Below are 21,145 nucleotides of genomic sequence, written 5' to 3' on the forward strand. Positions count from 1 at the left end.
TCGAGCAGTAACACTCTGTGACTGCTCCTGCCCAGCCTGTGCAGGCACAGGGAGCGAGGCTGATGTGATGCCTCCTCCAACACAGGTATTCAGTCAAAGACAGAACTGAAGCAAGCAGGCTAAAAGACCACATGCCACTTACATGGACATGGATTTGGGCACACCCTTTGTGTCTCCCATAAAATTACTGTTTATTTGGCCAAATCTATATAAGTAAATGTTTTTTCTTTTTTTTTTTTTTTTTTTTTTAATCTTTATGGAAAGTCATCTGGTGGTCCTTGCTATAAGGGCATCGTTCACTCCTGTCAGTTCAGCTCTGCTCCATGCTTCATTATCAGAAAGTGCTTAATCCACACAAAGTGGATCACAGAAATCCTATGGTACTGACACTGGTAAAACCAGCAGGGCTGGTTCCAACCANTTTTGTTTTTTCTGTTTTGTTTTTTTTAATCTTTATGGAAAGTCATCTGGTGGTCCTTGCTATAAGGGCATCGTTCACTCCTGTCAGCTCAGCTCTGCTCCATGCAGGCTGGGCACATCTTCAGCTTCATTATCAGAAAGTGCTTAATCCACACAAAGTGGATCACAGAARTCCTATGGTACTGACACTGGTAAAACCAGCAGGGCTGGTTCCAACCATTCCCACAGTGCAGAGGTTCCCAGAAGCAAAAGCCACTTGCCCTTTTTATCACAATTTCTCTAGCCCAGGGTGCCCCACCTTGGACCAGGACCCAGGCTTTGTGCCAGGTGAGGAGATCCAGCAGCTCATACAAGCCTTTCCCCAGGCACTGCTARCAAAGGTCAAGATTCAGATGCAGCACAAAGATCTTTGCATCCAGGCTAATTGCAAATCCCACGGCATGCTTTCAGAACTCGTTATAACTCATTGCTTTCTTCAGAAGATCTCAAAGRCTGTCCTTAGGGACTCATCCAATGAAAAGACACCAGAATGTCAAAGATGCCATCTTCTACCTAAAWGACTTTTGAGAATGCAGATTCTATGGGTTTATGTCTGCAGCAGTTTTGGACAGGAATACAATTTTTTTAATTGTGTGGAATTTGGTCCCCAAAGGCACTAAACTGCTATTCACAACAAAATACAAAATTAATTTCCTAATTCTTTCTAGGCTCTTTTTTCCCCCATGTTTCCTCTTTCTATGTAAAAGTCTGAAAYTTAAAAACTGTCTGCAGCCAATATAAGAATCAATCACAAGCATTTTCACATTTTATGTGAGAAGTTAAGGACACCATTTTGTAAGTAGCAAGAAAGGTAGTTTGAAATGAGAGYTGGAGATGGGATTCTCCACCCAGCACATCAAAAATCAGCTGCTTAGTCATTCCTCTGGGTGTGCTCACCTGGCACTTCCCCTTGGCACRTTCCCGATGCTGCATTGCTTTACCTTGCCTGCTGCGCTGCAAAGGTGCTCAGTGCTTCCACGTGTTTGTCCAGCCTCAGGACATTTCAGCTGAAAACATGAACCAGCACGGACCGAAGTATTTGATAACCCAGGAACCAATTACCTAAGGAAAGACCAAAGGAATGGAATTAAAACCAAACAGGTATTTCTCTCCACCTGCCCTTCAAATCTCTGTCTCAGAGACTTCTGAGTGCATGTTTATAAATTTGTGTGTTTTACAGCCCTGTTTTCCACTGGAAGGACTGTCACATCCATGGAATGTTTTTCAACAATATGAAGTGCTTTTGTCTTAAACCTGGTACCTGGAAACATTTGTTGTTTTTTCCCTTCTCATTCACTACATATAAAGAACAGCCAGGAGTTAACTCCTCATCCATATACTCCTTGCTGTTCATGATCTAACCTCTCCTTGTATAGCCACCCCGCCTTTCCAGCTCAAAACAAGACAAACCTTGCTCCTTKCTGATAAAGGACTTTTAAATTAGCAGGGAAAAAATGGGCCCTGGCATCCAGTCTGTGCCACTTRGCTTGTAACTGAGCTATGTCTGCCTCCCTCATTTCATTTTCCCTCTAAGATTTATCAATATGCTGAGCTATAGGCCCAACATTGATTTACCTTGCTGTGCTGGATTTGCTGGAAGCCAAGGAAGATGTGACACCCCTCAGGATCACTCAGAGCACTGCCTGGCTGTCTCTCTTYGTCTTTCTTACATAGCCCCAAGTACAATACGAGTGAGAAGAATCAATGGGAATCTTACACAGGTAACAACCAAAGGGGCCCCATCCTAAACCTGCTTTGTGAGTTTACAAAGCTCAGTTGGTAAGGAGGTAAGTAAAGAAATTACAGAATCATATTCCAGAAGCTCCGATTCTATGAAAAAATATTTTGAGGAATTAAACATAATTACCAGACAAATGACTAGGAGTTGAATCCAGACATTTAGCCTGGAAGCAATTTGTCACTAAAACGAACTTCTACTGAAAGAGCTGACAAAAGGAGAATTAGATCAGCTGAAGAGTAAGATTTCCTATTTCTCAAATACATCTGTTTCTCAAGATGTTTAATTTCCTGAATTTTATTTTTAAAAACTAACAAGCCTAAAAGCTTCTGAAAAATGTATCCAGTCTTTTACATCTGAGCTCTTGCCAGAGGTCACATCCAAACAAAAGCTGAAGACTTGGCACAGATACCACTGTTGAAGATGTTACAGCTGATGCTGTAAGAGCAGAGGATAGCCAAATCTCATTTTTCCTGAAACTATGAATCTGCTGACTTCAAAACACATTCTAAGCTGCAGCTATGCATCTGCTTCTCCACACCCTCTCACTTTGCACCTCTTTCCACTTCCACTTCACTTTTTTCCCATCTTTTCTACAGAGACACCAAGATATCAGTGTGTTGTTTTCTTTTGAATCCCCTCCCATGACAGAAGCCCTGACCCTCACCAGTAACCTGAAGATGCCACCCTCCTTCAAATAATTAATTCAACAGGGAAATGTAAGAGCAACATCTTCATACAATTCTGAACCCAGCTGGCAGAGAGCCTAACACCAGTGTGGTGTGCTCCATGCCACACAAAGCGCAAACTGCATGCAGGGTGGAGTATTTTCTTTCTCCAGATTGTCTAGACGAGAGTGTTATGTCCCTTTCTAGCAGGAAACATCCTATCAAACATTAATGTTGAAACCAAGACCTTGATGCAAAACTTAAAATCCTTTTGTCTCTCTCACCTCATTCCTCCTCTCTTCACTGTGCAAGTGCTGCTGACTTTAGATATCAGCCAAAAGGCTGTTTCAATGTAAGTTATTAATATTGTAACTGTAGGCATCTCATCTGGAAAGGAAACCAGAACATCCCTCACCTCAGGCTCTCTTATGGAAACATAAGGCTTGATTTCATGGTCTAGTTAAGCCAAGCTCGAAGAGCTTCCAGCTATCAAAAGTAACACTTTCTATAKTTGGGTTGTTGGTTGTTTTCTTCTTTCATCTGTTTGTTTTTGCCAGCCTTCCCTATATTGTCTTATGGAAAGGGCAGAAATGCTATTCCAAGGGAGGAGAAGCAGGATCACTATTCCCTTCCCCCWCAGCAGCAACAAACAACCTGGCTGAGCATGGAGCTGCTACCAGGAATGCACTATGTCCACTTCAAAAACAACCTGCTGGACAGGAAGAAAGGTGGCACAAAAGGCCCTCAGTAGTTCTTTTCCAACCCTCTTTTTACCAGACTACCAAAGGTGACCTTGAATTAATATAGGTTTGACAGAAAGCTATTTGCTACTTCCAGATAATTTTTAATTAAAAAACACCTCAAAAAAGGCTTGGATTAAAAAMATTTGCTGGGTAGAAATAGGAACTTGAAATCACACGGATCCCTCTTCCTGCATACAGAGCAGCAACACACTGCTGTGCTGCAAGAAATCAAGTCAAATCAAAAGGATATTTTGCACCCATTCAGATCTCTTGGAGGGCTGTAGAGAGAACATCTGTGGATTGACTTTATTCCCAGTTTTTAAGCTTGATTACTAGCAAATCTTAAAATAGTTACTGGATGCTAAACTGTAAATAAAATGTGCAGACTAACAAAAGATGCAACCCTGATATTTGTGCTCAGTCCGTAATCACACTTATTATTCCAGATTTTTTTCAGTAACTTCATTCACTTGAAATGATTCTGTAGAGGAACAAGCCTCTTGTTAGGGTGTTCTGTAACAAGTTATTGCTATGAAATTATTCACTGTGTTTCAGGCTTGAAGGAGGGCACAGGTGATGCCTGCTTGCCACTCAACGCCATGTAAATTCACTGAGCATCTACATTTAAAATAAACCTAAATAAGGCAAAGTAGATGTTGGTATTTGTACACAAAAGTTAAACATCTTAAAATAACTAAGGTCGTGGCAGTAACACCCCAGAAAGGAACCAGACAATACTCTATAGGATCCACTTTAAACAAGACAAAAATCCTTACCTCAAGGAGGTTACAGCCTTTAAATCTCTCCCGGTAATGAGCTTCTTTTCCAAACACAGACAGGCATCTTCTTGAAAACTCAGGATTTAGAATGTTTTTGTTAATCCACAAAGAGTAAAGATTAAACATACTCTTATAAAAGGGATATAAAGACATCTGCTTTTATGTATAGTGACAAGCAAGCAAAGTAAACCCATGCATAAAAAACTGCTAAAAAGCATGACCTGAATTTTCATTTCCAGAAAATGAACAGGGAATTTTTTTTTTTCAGATGTATGTATAGGTAACATGGCAACAAGGGAGCTCTGGTCAGCAGTATATGCAAAAATTTGCTAGATGGTTCATTCAGTCCGGCCGCTTACACTAGGAAGTGAACTGAGAAGAGTACACACAGGCAACATGGAACACTCTAGGCAGAGACATAACAGACTCTTACATTTAACACTAGATTAGATCAAAAGCTTGTTGCCAGAAGCCTGTTGTAATTATCTTTAGATATCACCTGACACGTCCCAGGTGTTAAAGGGCATTCAAAACAGAGAATCATCATTTAAATTCTCATATAATCTGCAGATGCAAAACTGTTCCTTTTGTTTACTGCATCTTGACAAGGCCTTTTGATTTTTGCCAGCCATTAATATTAAAGACCTATTTCCTTGATTTAATTTAGATTTTGAAAGTCACTGACTTCTGCTATACAAAGTTTGTACCCAAGACTTCTCCTTTACTACAGGTTGCTAGGCAAAACTCCTCCTGACAGTACAACTGAAAGGGCAGAAGTGTTTCACTCTTTCCTTCAGATGCTTCCGCAGGTTCTGCTGGCTGATCATGCTCTAGGGGCTGACTGCAAAAGGGAGTTTCTTAAACCAGGAGCAAAGAACCTAGCCCTTTATGCCATGGAGTGGGAAAGAATGATGTGCCCCAAAAGCTGACCTGTGGCATGTCAGAGGCTGGACAGAAGACTACAGATGAGATTTTTGGAGCACCATCCCATCTCCATCCCACTTAGCTTGCAGCCCAGCTCTGCCAAGGGGAGGCCAGGCTATGYCCTGTTTGCAGCCCCATTTCCTCTTACGGCAGCAGGAAAATTCTCCTTTTGAAGCTCCCCATCAAAGCCTGTGCAGCATTTGCTCCCTCCCCAGCTGTCCTGGTGCAGRTTCATTTGCAGGCTCTCTAAACGAGACCAGTTGAGTGTTTGCCCCCTAAAAAACCTTTATTTAAAAAACTGTATTTGTTTAAATATGAAGTATATACAATCCATCATCTTGTGCAGCATAGGTACAACGAATGGCCACCCTGCACAAGAGGGAGCAGGGACACAACACGAGCCCCTGAGCACAGGCACAGGCAATCCTTTGTAAAGGATTGAGAGCCGCAGCTGTGCCAGGCCCTGGCACAGGGATTGCTGGGAGCAAGGACAGGCACCACGGAAATCTCCAGAAGATCAGGCCAGATCTCCAGAAAGAGGCAGGAGGAGCAGTGCCATTACAACATTGCAGGTGACTATACAGGCAGCATCAACCCTCTCCTSAGTGTAACAGCTTCTAAAACAAGACAATTTGCTCAAAATTACACCATTAAACACAAACAAAATCTCTTTTCGTAAATATGAATATACACCCACATACACACACTTGTAGAAYAGGAACTTGATGAAGCAACCAAGTGACATGAAGTGTTTGGAAACTACTTCAGTCTACAAGCTCTAGATGGATTTTTACTGGCTTTACTCAGTTCTATTAACCAACACACACTTATCTATAAAGCGTTCTTCTTTATTTAAGTTAAACAAATTTTCAAGGATGGTTTCCATCTATAAAATCAACAAGTACAAGCTCTGTACAGCAGACTTTTCAAACCAACTGAAAAAAAAAAAACCAGTTTCCAAACTATGTTTTGAAAATCTGCAAAATAAACAGTAYCACCATTCTTGTTTTGAAGACAGTAAGTTCTCAGGAGACTCCATCACAATTTGCTTCAAGGACTCTTAATTTATCTTTCAAATGGGTGGATTTCTTCAGCATTAAAAACCCYTAAAATCACAGTAAGTAACTTTGGCACACTGTCATGTAAACGTAACAAAAGGATACCCCTTCTTGTCTGTTCTCTCAAGGAAAAGCAACATACGGCTTCTATATTAAAACTCCTATGCACAGCATCCATGGGGAACTACTGAAAAAATATTCCTATTTATGAATGTTGTTGTCATTAAAGACTTAAGAGATGGAATATGTATTTTTAAATTTTTTTTACTAGTAATTCTGATTCAGAGATAAGAGGCAGGTSAATATTCAGAGTTGCAGCTGCTGATTTCAGTGAGTACTACCTTCCAATTGATCAAAGATGCAAATGGAAATACTTCCATGGTTGAAACTGAGTGGTTGGGTTTTTTAATTTCCTTTTAAATTCTGTTTTTCAAAGCCTCAAACAACTGGCTTACTGCTGAGCTCGTATTTCAACATTTGTTTTCCAAAATATGAAGGCATCTATTGCTATGTTTATGAAACACGTTCTTCAAGTTCTCAGCTAAGTTAAAAGGCTACAGGGAGAGACTAAATGCTGAAAATAATTTATCCACTGTCTGGCCTTTTAAACAGGCAAGTTTTGGAAAAGTGGATTGTGGATAAGCAGAGAAAAAGTATTAATTTTTCATGACAAAAGTCAGATGATGGTGGATGGGTAAGACTGAATTCAATGCCCCCATCCTACAGTGTGCAGGTACCTGCAGGTCATAACTTYAGACACAACAAGGTATTTAGGGGCACACAGACTGGCACAGTAAAGTCACGCTGCCCACGAGAGTACCACCTCCACGCCTGTGCATAGGTACAACCAAGGGAAAATGAAAAATGAGGAACTATTCCCAGGACAATGAAAAATGAGGAACTACTCTACTTCCAGGACAAAGAAAGAGGGGGACTGTACCAGCATACCAGAGTACAGAGATGTTTTTCACTTTGTTATGATCAAYCTTTATATTTTTCCAAGATACATCATCTTTCCAAAACCACTTCCTGGTGCTCTATGTCTGCACTAATTTTTGTCAATGCTGTATCGTGTATTAATACTTATTTACTTTCCTCCTCATTCTAAAAGCTCATTGATGCATTTGCTTTTAATAAAAAAGTATATAGTCTAGGCAAACATAAGAAAGGACAGGTCAAAGCTGTGGTTAACTTTGAGAGTATTGTTTTATAAAAATGACATCAGCTGGACTGAAATTGCAAAATGCACAAGTTCTATGGTTAAAACCACATAGGCTGTGCAGGTATCCAGGCTGATTCCCAGAGTCAAGCCTGAATCCATTCAAAAACTACATTTAAAGTAACAAAATGGAAGAAAATTCCCCAGTAGTAAGTCTATAAATTAAGCAAGTGCAATTCAGAGATATCACATAGCTGCTCATCTTTGCAAATAAAAATTCAGATCTTGTGCTGTAATCAGTGATGTTMCAATTTGAACTTATTTCTACAACTCAAAAGGGGAGTTTGTGACAGCTTTTTCTCATTAGSGTCCAGAATAAAACTATGCTGAACCAACATGGCTGCACAAAAGCTCTGTGCAGTTTATATCACTTTAAAACAAAGGAAGAAGTTTAAAGACAAAGTACTACAGAAATGGTCAACACAAATAGAAAGTACAAGTTTAACATTATCCAGAGCACAGGTGATGAATTCCCAAGTTGGAATAAACAATCCGAGCAATCATCTGGGCAGATGCCTTGACTTCCTTTGCTATTTTCTTTCTCCTCCTGAGTTTCATGATCTCCAGATAGGGTGAAGTGTTAAGAAGTAGATCCAGTTTGCAAAGCAAAAGCATCCAGTGTTAGCATGGACATCACACCCAGCAGCACAAAATGCGCACCCTCAAAGTTTCTGTCTCCTAGCACTCCAATCCAATTTCTGGTTATACATATGTCAATCACTTTGCTGATAATTATAAGATAATGAAAACTGATACAAATCATTGGGAGATGACAATATACATATTTTCATATACTTATATTTAGAGTCCATCATAGAAAAGTTCATATCCAAATTACGAAGTACACACAGGAGAAAAAGAAAACAAACTTCAGAATGACACGTCTGGTTCTGGAAATGACAAACCATGACTTCTATTCCAATGGAGTTTTCAAATTACCTTCTCCTAGTAATTTTTCCCACCCTCCCTCCCACATTCTGTTTCCCATAAATGTTTCTTCAGATCCTTTTGTTTATCATACGTCAGTTGTTCCTAGAGTTAATTATCTGCTGTGCAAGTAGCAGCTGAAGACAGAAAGGAACAGTTGAAGTCTGCAGCACAATTCCTTCTTTGTGTGAAGTCATACTCAGTGACATCTTTGCAGTGCTCTGAGTCCCCTGGATCCCTGGTGTCTGCTTCAGCACTCTACTTTCAGATAAAGGTGGAATACTGAGGTATATAAGTTCCGTGGAAAGTTTTAAGAAACACATCAGTAATTCAATCAAAACTTTGCCCAATGTTTTTCAGTTGAAACAGCATTTTGCTTGTAAGTCCTACTGCTGCAGATTAAGTGTGAATTTCCACTGCTGCGACAAAGAAGGATTGCAGATCTCAACGGTGAGACCACCATTTTTGGCATTTCGGCTGTCTAGACAGAGGTTGCTGCCAACGTGCCTCAGTTTAGAATTGCTTTCAATTTGTTCCCATTTCTGGAAGAGAAAACATAGTTATTGACCTKGAAAAGCAAAAAAAGGAAGACTCCTACATCCTGTCCTTTGAAGTCTTCATAATCTCCCTGGCTTGTGTCTGGAAAGCTATAAAAGCTGCAATAATAGGAACAATTTAGATGATTCTTGAGTAAAAGTATAAGTTCTGGCAAGCCTTGCCAAAACAGCTGCTCTTTCAGCTAACATTCTAAAAGACWTAGACTGCATCAACACATTTCCCTCTATTCAGAACTTCTCAAATACACTGTCCCACCCTGTTACCTGTATGAAACCTCTGGTCTGAAGAAAAAATGAGAATGAAAATCYATCCACATACCACTACAATACTGAGCATAGAGAAGCAAGAAGCACACTCACTAKAGACAAATTTCCACAAATCCAGAAATTTGTCAGACACCTTTCAATTCTACAGACAGCAACCAATCTGTGCTATCACAAGTTCTTTGTCCGAGATGATGTAAAGGATAGAATAAATCCCAAATACAGGATTTTTTTTAAAAAAGGGGGTTTCTCTTGTATGTCTACCACATTATGCCTGTAAACCTTATCAAGAAAATCTTGCTTCCYTAGTTTCCTTTTCTGAAAAGTGGCAAGAATATTCCTTCCTTCATCAAGGAACAGTTCCCAGTCTGCAAAAACAGAGATATGGAAGGAAGCTGGCAGATGATTAGAACTGATGCCTGAGCAGAAACAGATGAGTTGTTGTATGACTACATCAAAATGTGATTTTCCTCAGGCATGGGGAATAGATGAAGTTACAATGCTGCACTGATAAAAATGAATTTAAAGAGTCTAGTACTGCTATAAACAGACAACAACTGAAAAGAAGGAAAGCCAAAACACATTCTTCTGAGACAGAATACATAATATTCAAACTTCACTGAGCAAGACCTTTCAACAAGACGTTGTGGAATACATAATCTCTTTCAGAAAACACACATGGCAGTTGAACACTTTTACACATCAATGGGTGAAACCTTTACATAAGGCCCTAGTTGGGATAAATCTTATTCTGCTTAACTATCATGAATCCTTTACACACACAAATAGCTGAGAAAAGTAGAGCCTACAGAAGATATGATCACTGGGGCGTTGTTTATTCACYATCCTTGTTTTCCCCACTGTTTGCAGAGTGCAGTCATGACATACTWACCTGTCTGCTGTCGTTTTCCCTACAGCCCTGAAGTTTTATTAGTGAACCAGGTGCTCTGTCCACAACAGTAAGGCACAAATCCATGTGTTTCACTGACTTGTCCTTTGTTAAGGCCCATTCCTATAAAAAGGAAGAAACAAAAAGTRTACAAATTTGTGTACATTAACATGTGTACATGCTATCTCTGCATATACAGCACAGGTTAAAATCCTGCAAATAGCGATTTACGAGCATTAGAATAGTTCATTGTTTCCCACAGCGCAGGARAGGAAAAGCCCTTTTCAAATTTAGTAATTCCAATTGCTTCAGCGTCCCCGCATCAGCTCAGGGCTGTGYTGGCTGTTTGCTCCCTCTGCTGGCTTCACACAGCTGCTGCGGGCAGTCACACAAGACCTCATGGAAAAKAGCCTCCAAATGCTTATTTAGTTAGATGTTTATCTACATGTGCACGTGTCTGTGTGTATATGACATCTTGTCCCTATCTTCTGTGTAGAAGAGATTCCTACATTTGTAAATATTTACGTATAAGAAGTTACGTACACAAAAACCCTGAAAGCAGGGTCTGCAGCATTACTGCCCACCCTGCCCACATACTGAACAAAGCATATGGACCAAGGGAGGAAACAGCAGTTCTTAATACAATAGAGACCACCAGGGTACTGTACACAAGAGGGATAGAAAGAATGTTCCCTTCTATCCAAGGCATGATGCACAATAGAATCTCCTTTAAAYGTATTTAAATATGCAACTCATGGAGAGCAAAGAAAAGCTCCTCTGTATGTTCTGATGCCCAGCTTGTTTGATCTCAGCATCTTTTGACAAAGACCTGATCCTTCCCTGATGTTCAGACTCTCTCCATATGCTTTCCTCCTTTCAAGTTTGGTCTCCAGGGTCCACACTGATCTCCATTTGTCTAACTATCCTTTGAGGAAAGAAGCCACTTGATTGAAGCCAGGCTAATTATCCAAATCGTGCTTATAACTACTTAAAATGGCATGATTAGCTTCYGTCAAGGAACTGAAGAGGATTTGTAATTGTATAATACAAAACCCTAGACATACAGGGCCAAGCCTGGCTACATTTAAATGTTATTTTGCACATAATCAGTATTTCAGAAATAAATTACTAATCCCACTCAATTTTTTTCTTATTTTTCTGATACCTTATCAATTTTTGGCTTGTATAATTACTTTGAAACTCAGGAGATGTAACAATTATTAAATCTCTTTGGGAACAGATGCTCTATCAGAACAKTCAACTCAGGGGATTACAAGCAATCACAATCACACAGGTCGCAAGCCACTGGAGGGGTACCATATTCTACAATTATGAGAATGATGACAGATGCAGRAAATCAAGCAAAGCCAGGACAACGCTGCATATCCGTGCATTTGTCTTCTAAACTCTTAAGCTAATAACATCTTTTATTCTCAATATGTTAACCTCAGATGACAGCAAAATTACTTGCCTTCTCAGTTTTGTCCAGTTTGTAAGATGTCAACATGAAYCATTACTATATAATACTATATTAATAGCCACTTTTATAGCAGCCACAACTAAAGGAATTAAACAAGTTATTTCCAGAGCTTGTCAAGAATTATAAATGGCCCTGAACCCTTCCCTTGTAAGATTTACACTGAAAAATGACAAATGAAAATACTACCAGGGATGCAGTAAAACCTGTGTCTGAGAACTCTGCAATCAGAGAGTTAGAGCCTTGAAATTATTACCATTATACACCCTCACCCTTCCATCAAAAGGCTGTATGAGCCCCAGCCACAACAGAAATCATGCAAGAAGTTAATATATTTAAAAGTCGAAGGTACAGAYGCTTTACACAAGCTCCAAGCTCTGTTGCTGGAGACATCGACATGATGGCCCTTCACACTATGAGACACAGCTTAGAGATACTTTCCTCCAGTGATCAGTAATGATGGCCATGATGGAGATAAGATGGAACAAGTTCCACCACACCAGAGGAGAAGAAAAATTGTTTATGCTCAGGGCACAGGTTGGAAATTGGATAGCTCTACACAAAGATCAAAACATCTGAAAAAAAATCTGTGTCAAATAAGAAATACTAAGTTAATAGAATACAACTAATCTGAAACTTCCCCCTTACTCTTAAGTGTATTTGGTTTCACCTTTAGTTCCTTATCACAGCCCTGCATATCGTCAAATGCACTACAACCTATTTTCATCTACCACTGAGTCTATCCACCTGGGAGAAGGGAGAGGAGGGGGAAAGGGGGTAGAAATCCCATTTTTACTTAGATTTTGCCTTTTAAACTGTGTTGAACATAAGCCAGAATACACCTTTCAAGTTATATGAGAAGGTTGCCACAGTCTGTAATACACAAGTGCTCTTAATCTCAACTACCAAAAAACTTCTTGATAAGAATAAGGTGCAAACCACAAAGTACAGATGTAAAGATTGTGGTTTTTCCCCCCTCGCCTGCCATGCTGTTGTTTCCTTTCAATCCAATACGAGTTCTTCTTGGACATTAAACCTAGTTTTAACCCATTTTGGCTCTTAATGTGCTCTCAAAGGTATCTGCTCAGAGCAAATGCATACTTGTTTGTCAAGGTCAGTGTCACAGAAAAACAGCACAGAAAGAGGAGGGTCAGATACAGGGAAGTGGAGTTTGAAAGAGGAAGATAACTTTGTGTATCTATAAAGAACACACAACAAAAGCACAAAATTCTAAGATTTCTGCTCCAAGACACTAGTGACTCATCTATCCTTTCTCCCCAAAAAAAACCCATTGTGGTTTCTGCAAAAATGWGGGTTCTTTCATAAAGGTAATTGAAAAGGCCTCCACAGATAAATTCTCTTTAATGATGGGGAAAGGAGGCATTTCTCACATGATGATTTGAATGAATTGTCATCATACATCTTCCAGGAAATTACTTCATTTTAGGCTTCATCTTATTTTAGGGTTTTTCCCTTCTAATTTCAATCAAAGCAAACTTCTGATTCTCATTCAACAGTAGTYTTTAATTGGTCAGCCTTCTATTTTAACAGATGTACTTGACAGGTTATATTACATTTGMTTTATAGTCAGATTTAATCTGACAAGGATGTAGCGACAAAGCAGCACACAAAGGAGTGAGAACTGTGTGTATTTCATGAATGATAACTAAGTCACAACTGCATAAATAGATTCTTTGAGATAATTAATGCTCTCATTTACAGATCTGACACATTTGCAATTAGATTAAGAGCAGGATTAGAAAGGATTTGTTAAAACACTCTCCTTTACTGTGAGTGAACATTTAGGCACCTCTGTTTTCTGGAAGAGCCAAATGGGGATTTATGAGGTTTWTTTTCATACTGTAAATGACTAATCAGGCAGCACAGCAAAGCATTATTTTATTTTGCTGACCTTAGGCCATATGCTTAACACAACTCAAATATTTYCTTAAGTAAAAATTGCCCCCAAAAAATCAAACATGCCATTTAATTGAAAAAAAGCTTTCTATGCAAGTACAAAACCCCTGGGAAGGAAGCTATGACCTCTAGTGCAAAAGCAAATACTAACAGCGACAAAGGAAGGGGATAATGTGATGCACACTGAATCAATCTCTGGGCTCAGATTCTAATCCTGAAAATGCAAAATTTTATTTGAGGGAGAAGCTTTTTAGTCAATCTGTTACAACAACTGATCTGCTGGTTTGGATTCATCTTTCTCTCACAAGTACACAGTAACTGCTTGAGTTAAAAAGTTTAGCTTCACTTTCTTTTTTTTTGTTTAAAGACTAACTGCAGAAAACAAAATTAATGGCATACAGACCTGGTTTCCCCCAGCATTATGACATTCATAAACTCCAACAACACCATCTGCAAAATGGCCCAAAGTGTCAAGGCAATTGGTACCCTGCTGCAAAGCCCCAAAGGCTATATCTTGATGATCAGGTACCCTAAAACAAAACCAGAAATCTGATTAATACAGTTTTGGGGTTTGCTTGGGAGGATTTTTTCAGTATTTTTTAAACTCCTTGTTTTCACTCAGAGTATTTTTAAGGTGGTATGTTAAGGATGAGTGATGACTATCAACTGGAAATCTCAATCATYCTTTGAGGGGAGGCAATAATCTAATCATTAATTGATCAAACATGAATAAACTTGCAAGCTTACCACACTATCAGAAGACTTGTATCACAGAAGGAGGATGAACACATAAACTCAGTACAAGAATCAAATTAAAGGTGACTTATCACTTAGAGTGATCACTTAGAGTGACTCAAAGCTTAATGCTATCAGTTAGATCACTAGGTATTTCTGTCTTTTCAGGCAATATAGCTTGTAGAAGAAATAGGACATGCTACATTTTTCTCAGACTGTTTTTACTGAAATGTTAAAAAAGGGGTTAGGAACTGGAAAAAAAAAATCAAAGCTCCTTCTGATGTCTGTTTTTTAAAGGCTGAACATAAAGTACACTGCTAGCATGGAAACACCTAGGCAAACCCATTCAGCAAAGTACAGTTGAGGGTGGAGCCCATGAGTTCACGTCAAACAGTAAAACAAGGGCATATCAGAGCCTTTAAAATATTCAGACTATAATATGAACATTAATAATTCAARCCAGCAGAATGAGCACATGAGGGATGACAAAGACAACATTACAYGTAAGTAAGGCTTATGGTAGAACATTTTCCAGGAGAGACACTTTTTTTTCTGACAATTTAAACAAAACCAAATCTCCTCTGGCACTTTTAAGAGAAAATAAAAGAAAACTTACTTCCTCGGTATGACCCTGGTTTATGAGATTGATTAGTATGTGTGGTTCTGTACATGTTGCAGTGGGGCGGAAATAGCTGGTGGTGCTTTTGCATCTCAAGGCTGTACATCACCAGCAATTACCTGGCTGACATGAAGTCCCCAGGAAAAAAACCTCAGGTATTCCTACAAGCTACACACAGTATCTTACACCATTATACTGCCAATATTAGGTTGACAGACTAGTCAGACTAGTTTATGGGCTCARATCTGATCAACACACTTATTAATCGGTTATTTAATCAAAATCTTTCTATCCTTTCAAAAGGTGYTTCTCCTCAAGGATTTTTCATTAATTAGGATGCTTTCATGTTACAGAAACTGTTAGGTGTTATCCTTCACTTCCCTCTTCTCAGCCCTGCCTGAAAGTCAGAGATTATCCAGTGACAAGAGAAAAGGAGACAAGAAGGACAAGACTCAGCTTCAGTCTTAGGCTTCTACCCTTGTCTGCCACACATAGAGGGCCCTCTTGTCTGCTGACTGTCATCGCTCGTACCACGATGACACGATTCAGTCTCCTCACTTAACTAAGCATGCCCATAGGCAAAGGCAAAAGCCTTTAAAAGGATGGCAACAGGATACAGAATATGTGCTTTTGAGCAAACGGTTTGTGTAGGAGACTAACTTCAGCCTCAGGTAAGTTGAGTCCTTTGGACACTGTTCCCCAAAATACTGCAGCTGTAGCTGCAGTAAGCAGAAAAAAAAAAAAAAAAGCAGCTAACTAGACAAAAATTACTCTTTAGGAACAGAACTAATAAAAAAAAGCAAATAAAACTGCATGAGGCATTACATTCATGGATAAAGTAAAACCCACCCTTTACATCCAAGGATGGAGAAAAAGAAACCAGTGATTTCTGGAGAGGGCAACAAAAAAACTCCATATGAACTCTGTTTCAGCCAAAACTCACCGTAACTCAGGATAAACATTTTCAAGATACCACTTAAAGGGTTTGCAGCTAAGTCTCTTTCTGAGTTCCATTCGGCTTTGAATACTAAAGGAGAAAAAGAAGGAGTTTTCAAAGTCAGGCTGTTGTCTTCATATATTTTATGGAATAAACAGAAAACTCAATAATGGTAGAACTGCAGAAATATACCTTAAAAAAGACAACATGAGATTTAGCACTACTTTCACCTCAGAAGGTGCTTTCTCATGAAGAATAAATAAATAAGGCAAGGAAGCACTTGTGACTTACTTGCCATAAGGTACATTCCTGGCTGAAGGCACTGCTGCGTAATAGAAGTTTTTATACTCATCCATCCAGACTTCTGCTGCCCTGCGTGTATTTCTAGGGACAATTATATGAAACACATGGGTTACATTTTCTGTAGGTGCAATTAAACCATGCAATTTTTGCTCAGGTTGATTTTAATCCTTCCCAGTACCACACAGCCAGCTGCCTCAGGCAGGCAGAAGAGTCCCCATAAAAGACCCAAGTAATAGAAAACCATTAGAGAATAACATAACTGAAATAAACATTTATAATGAAATTTATGTCTTTTCCACACTCATCACTGCTTCAGGTTTTCATCCAGAAATTAATACACATCTTACAGTTCTTTCTAAAAATGTCATGGAATTTACTAGATTAATGTTTGGCTGATCTTTTTATAAGAGTGATTTGACAAGACAAGTTCAGTGAGTGTTCACCTAGATAAAGCAAGGTAATTGGAAACACAAAAATCTCAACAACTGGCAGTATTTAACAGAAACTGCCTTTTACACTTCTGAAAACAGATATGCTAACACAGGCAAGACATATTTTCAGTCTTCACCCTACTCCTACCAGTACAGCATTCAAAGTTGCAAAAAGATGTAAGGCATCATGTTAAGGCTATGAACCAAACAAGTCTTCTGTAGCTGAGGTAAGAGGAAAAGCAGCAATCAGAAAATGTTTAAAATGTTTTAAAATTTGAGAGAGAGAAATTACTGTAATAAATGTGAAAAAACCACTAACCCAAATGTTTTACTTCTAATCAAACACAACTCCAACTAAAATTCCTCCATTTATGTAATTGGTGTCTTTAAATATTCTTTTGGACTGCAAGAGGGTCCAATGGCTTTTTCCCTCTCCTGGCTTCCACATAAAACTCATTTACTTCTATTGCTCATAATTTCGCACTTAGAAAATTAAGTCTTATTTCACTTGGAACTGCCATGCTCTGAAGCTTATTTGGCAGAAAGTTCATCTGAAGCAACTGGAGTAAACTCAGTCAGCCAGTAACTTCTTTAATATGATTTTTCAATTCAAAAACCAAAAATAGTCAGGATAAAGTGAGAAGTCTTGCAGGTTGCTGAGAAAAAAAGGTGTGGGGAATAAAAATGTCACAAGACAGAACCGAATAATTTTTTTGTTTGAGAACCAATTTTTTTCTTGCAAAAATTCCTTCTTTTTTTTAAAGTAAAATCCCACTCAATTCAGATTAGAAGCCATGTGAGTGTGTCTTCACTTGCAGTCCCTGAGGCCTGTGAGAGTGTCATTCACTCTTGTCTGCTCAGCAACCAGYCTGGCTGCCCATAGCCCATAGAGATTTGTGGTGGGAGACGAACTACTTGGTTTGCCAGGGTTTGATAACTCCAAAGGCACTTTCAAGGCCAGAATGCCTGCCTGCATCCCACCACCCCATGCTCAGGGATGAACAGCTCAGGCTTAGTGTGACATTAATATGGGCACTGCGGAGATACTGAGAACTGCCTGAGCTAGCAAGGCCCCAAAGAACTCAGGGTGCTGAGGAACACAGCATAGGGTGCACTTAATGCTAAGGCAATTAATGAAACTGAGCAATGAGTAATCAGAGGCTGCTTTGCTCAGAGCAGACTCGGGGCTGCAAGACACAGTGGCTCATTGGAAGTGCTCTGTGAAGGCAGAGTGTGCTGATCTAACAAATCCTGCTGGACACAAGCTGTACCTGCCCACATCACTTAGCCAGGATGTGGTGATGTCATCTTCCCTCTCATGAAACAGGACTCCCAGCCTCTCACCCAAAATTACCAATCTGTTTGGGCTGCCAAAAGGCAATGTATACTGACCAGCCAGCTAAAAATACAGCCATCCAGAACAAACTGCCTATAGCCAAGGGACAGGCAATGGCGTAAGCCAACACGTCCCAGCTGCAAGATCAGCACAGATTCCATGCACCAAGTTTCTTGGCACCATGGTCTCACACATACCTGTATYACAAGGATATCCTATCACCTAAGGTTTCTCATTTTCTCATTGCTAAAATTGAGTTTAAGGCATTCCATTATACTGGTTTGACATCCAAGAAAGCTACTTRCAGCACAAGAAAAGCAGCATCTTGGCAACAGCCCAAACTGCTCAGTATATTCATATATTTATTCTGTTCTATTAACCACACTCCTTGTTATGACACTGTCATTTCAAATCTCATTAAACTAAACCAATTGCATCCTAAGCTTACATAATGCAGTTTAAAAGATGAATCTTTCTACCCACCTGATGTACACTATAAAGGCTGGAACAGAGATGTGATGTATTGCGGGTATTTCATTGCTAGCTTTTGTCTTCCCGCAAATACTATTATTCATTTTTCACTGCAGCATAAAATACTGATCTCAAATGGGGAAAAAGAAGAAAAATACTACTGTGCCAACTATAACTATTGAAAGGAAGAGGATAGTGACTTTATTTTAACAGACTATTAAATTCATTGAAGTCACCTTGGTGGCATAAACATCATGGAAGGAAAGAACTACACCCTAAGGAGATTTCTCAGTCTAAAGTGATTCAAGTCCAAAAATATCAGCAGCTTAGAAGATTCTTATGAATTTAACTTCGTCTGCACACTCTGTGTTGCTTCATGTTAAACAGAGTTTGGGCTCCACGTCCCTTCAAGGGTAAATAAATAATCTTATTTCCAGTTCTTAGCCCACAGAACCTTTAGCTGAGACTTTTACTTCTTCAGCCCTCTGAGCATTAAGTCCAATTCCCTAAACCAAAATGTACAGTGATTCTTCACCTACAACTGATATAGCCTTGATCAAAATGCCCTTGGTACATTCACTCAGTACTTTTATCCATATTAAGTAAAAACCACTAGGAACATGAATCAGCACTGTTGTTCTCACTTTATAGAAGAGAAACTGAAGAGACAGCTCAGTATTTCAGTTACTGCTGTGCACGGGTATCAACAGCATAATTAACAGGCATATTAATCTAAGCCCTTAGAACTGATGTTTSTTAGATCAGTAGAAAATGTATTTTTAAACATAGCACAGGAAAGGCAAATGTCAAAAAGAACCAAGTTGCCAACAGACTGGCATAAATACTGAAATCAGTCTCTGTAATCACTTGTATCTCATGTGTTGATCATGTATTAACAAAAAGCAAGCAAAGCATATTCATAACTTAGTRCATTCTGGCTCTTGGTGAACAATGAAACTCTTTCTGTAAAATAAAGTTTTATAATACCATTCTGAAAATAAAGCCATCTTTAAAATAAAAAAACACCCATAATATTGGTAAAATGACAAGCTAAGCATTTCTTTATTCTCCAGATTCTTGGTCTCTGTCTACCAGAAGTTTCCCTCTTTCAATTCTCAGGTTCTTCTCTAAATCTACATAGCTGACTCAAAGTCATTARTTTTTTCTTAATTAATATTTTACCATGATAGATAATATTGCAGTATTTCTAAAGATGAGATCCCTAAAATGTAATTACTGCCACCTGCTGATCATCTGAGGAAAACCCAAATGATTGCTGTTTAGCAGTTACCTGGCAAACACAGTACCACTCCCACCGGGAAATGTGTAAGGATGCTGCTTGCGGAATACATGACCCACTCTGCTGCAAGGGATGATTTCTAGGCTCCCACCACATTGCCAAACTCTGAATGAGATCTCTGAAATACAAACAGGAATGAAAGACCAACACCATAAAACACTGTTACTTTGTATTATATTTACAGAGAAGGCTTTTAGTGACTGTTGCTGAGAAGATGAGCAAGACAGGTTTGTTTTTTTTAATTAATTCTAGGACAAACAAAGGCTTATCTAAGCATTTAAGATTCTGCAAGCTCAGCATAAATAAACATACTATCTTAGAAGCAAAACTGTATCTTCTCTTATCTGAAGTCAACAGCGTTGTCCAAGTCCATAAGCCATGCTGCAATTTGCCCAGTGAGTTAGGTGTATGTGTGCTATTACTGTGCTTCATCTGAAGGGTAAACAACAATAGGTACACTCAACAAATAAATTAATGATCTAGTTTATTACAAAATTTTTCAGCTGAAGATGGAGTAGCACAGTGAAATCAAGGCAAACTAAAATAATCAATAGATTTGAGCTGCTAACTTATTGTAGCAGATAAACACTCCAAAACATCGGAGTCCTTGCTGACTTGAGGATAAACCAAATAAAAACATAACTTCTGTAAATTGCAGATTATGGGCAGAACACTTCCAAGCCAGTCTAATGATCTGAGCCAGCTAATGATGATAAGAAGGTCTAGAAATATTTAGACACTTTTCTCAACTTTGTCTTGACTGCATGTCCAGAGAAATTTTAAAAATAAAGAGGTGCTGTGATTTTAACTGTTGACAACGCAAGTTAACTGCCTTACTTCTTGATTGCCATATTTATGAATCCTTGACAGTCAGCATAGTTCAAAAACATGAATGACAATATTGTCTTTGACAGTAACTTAAACAGTTGAATTTACATGGGACAATAGGCAAAACTAATTTTTCATTTTTGTGTACTTTCCAGCACCTTCGATTGTGAAGAATCTCAAAAAAAGTGACCACCATGTAAAACAGTTCAATGGGAAAGACAGCAAATGACTAAAATATAGGGAGAAGTAAATTAATTTTTATTTGCACTGACATGGCTTCTAAAGCCTGCATGGAAAAAGAAAAAAGAACATACAGCAAAGAAAACTCTAAGCAACCCCACAAACTCCCTTCGGGATTTCTTTTGTTATACTCAAACAGTAGTAGAAGAAATGTTACTACTGTACCAACCTCAATGCACATAGCTTTTTAATGAAAAACACATAAGCAGCATGTCAAAAATTCTTTATGAGATCAAGTTACACCTCTCTAACAGATTTGTTCTTTTTATTGGAGTGTGTCATGAATCCAGAAGACAWGGGATGTCTTGTTCCTTCCCTGATTTTAG

General features: G+C 38.9%; 1 protein-coding gene across 1 annotated transcript in view; it reads right to left on the bottom strand.

Moving 5' to 3' along the window:
• Positions 1 to 8,561: 8,561 nt before the first annotated feature.
• GALNT2 (polypeptide N-acetylgalactosaminyltransferase 2) overlaps positions 8,562 to 21,145 on the bottom strand; it is a 96,410-nt gene continuing 83,826 nt past the window's right edge. The window contains exons 11-16 of the mRNA XM_057368413.1: positions 19,743 to 19,869; positions 16,202 to 16,294; positions 15,917 to 16,000; positions 14,023 to 14,149; positions 10,229 to 10,348; positions 8,562 to 9,057 (exon numbers count right to left, since the gene is read on the bottom strand). Of these exons, the coding sequence (XP_057224396.1) occupies positions 8,902 to 9,057; positions 10,229 to 10,348; positions 14,023 to 14,149; positions 15,917 to 16,000; positions 16,202 to 16,294; positions 19,743 to 19,869 (707 nt within the window). The 3' untranslated portion in view covers positions 8,562 to 8,901. The remainder of the gene's footprint in view (positions 9,058 to 10,228; positions 10,349 to 14,022; positions 14,150 to 15,916; positions 16,001 to 16,201; positions 16,295 to 19,742; positions 19,870 to 21,145) is intronic.

Source organism: Malurus melanocephalus, unplaced genomic scaffold (genome assembly GCF_030028575.1).
Source record: "Malurus melanocephalus ecotype Western Australia unplaced genomic scaffold, MMel_1.1 scaffold_92, whole genome shotgun sequence".
Taxonomy (NCBI): Eukaryota; Metazoa; Chordata; class Aves; order Passeriformes; family Maluridae; genus Malurus; species Malurus melanocephalus.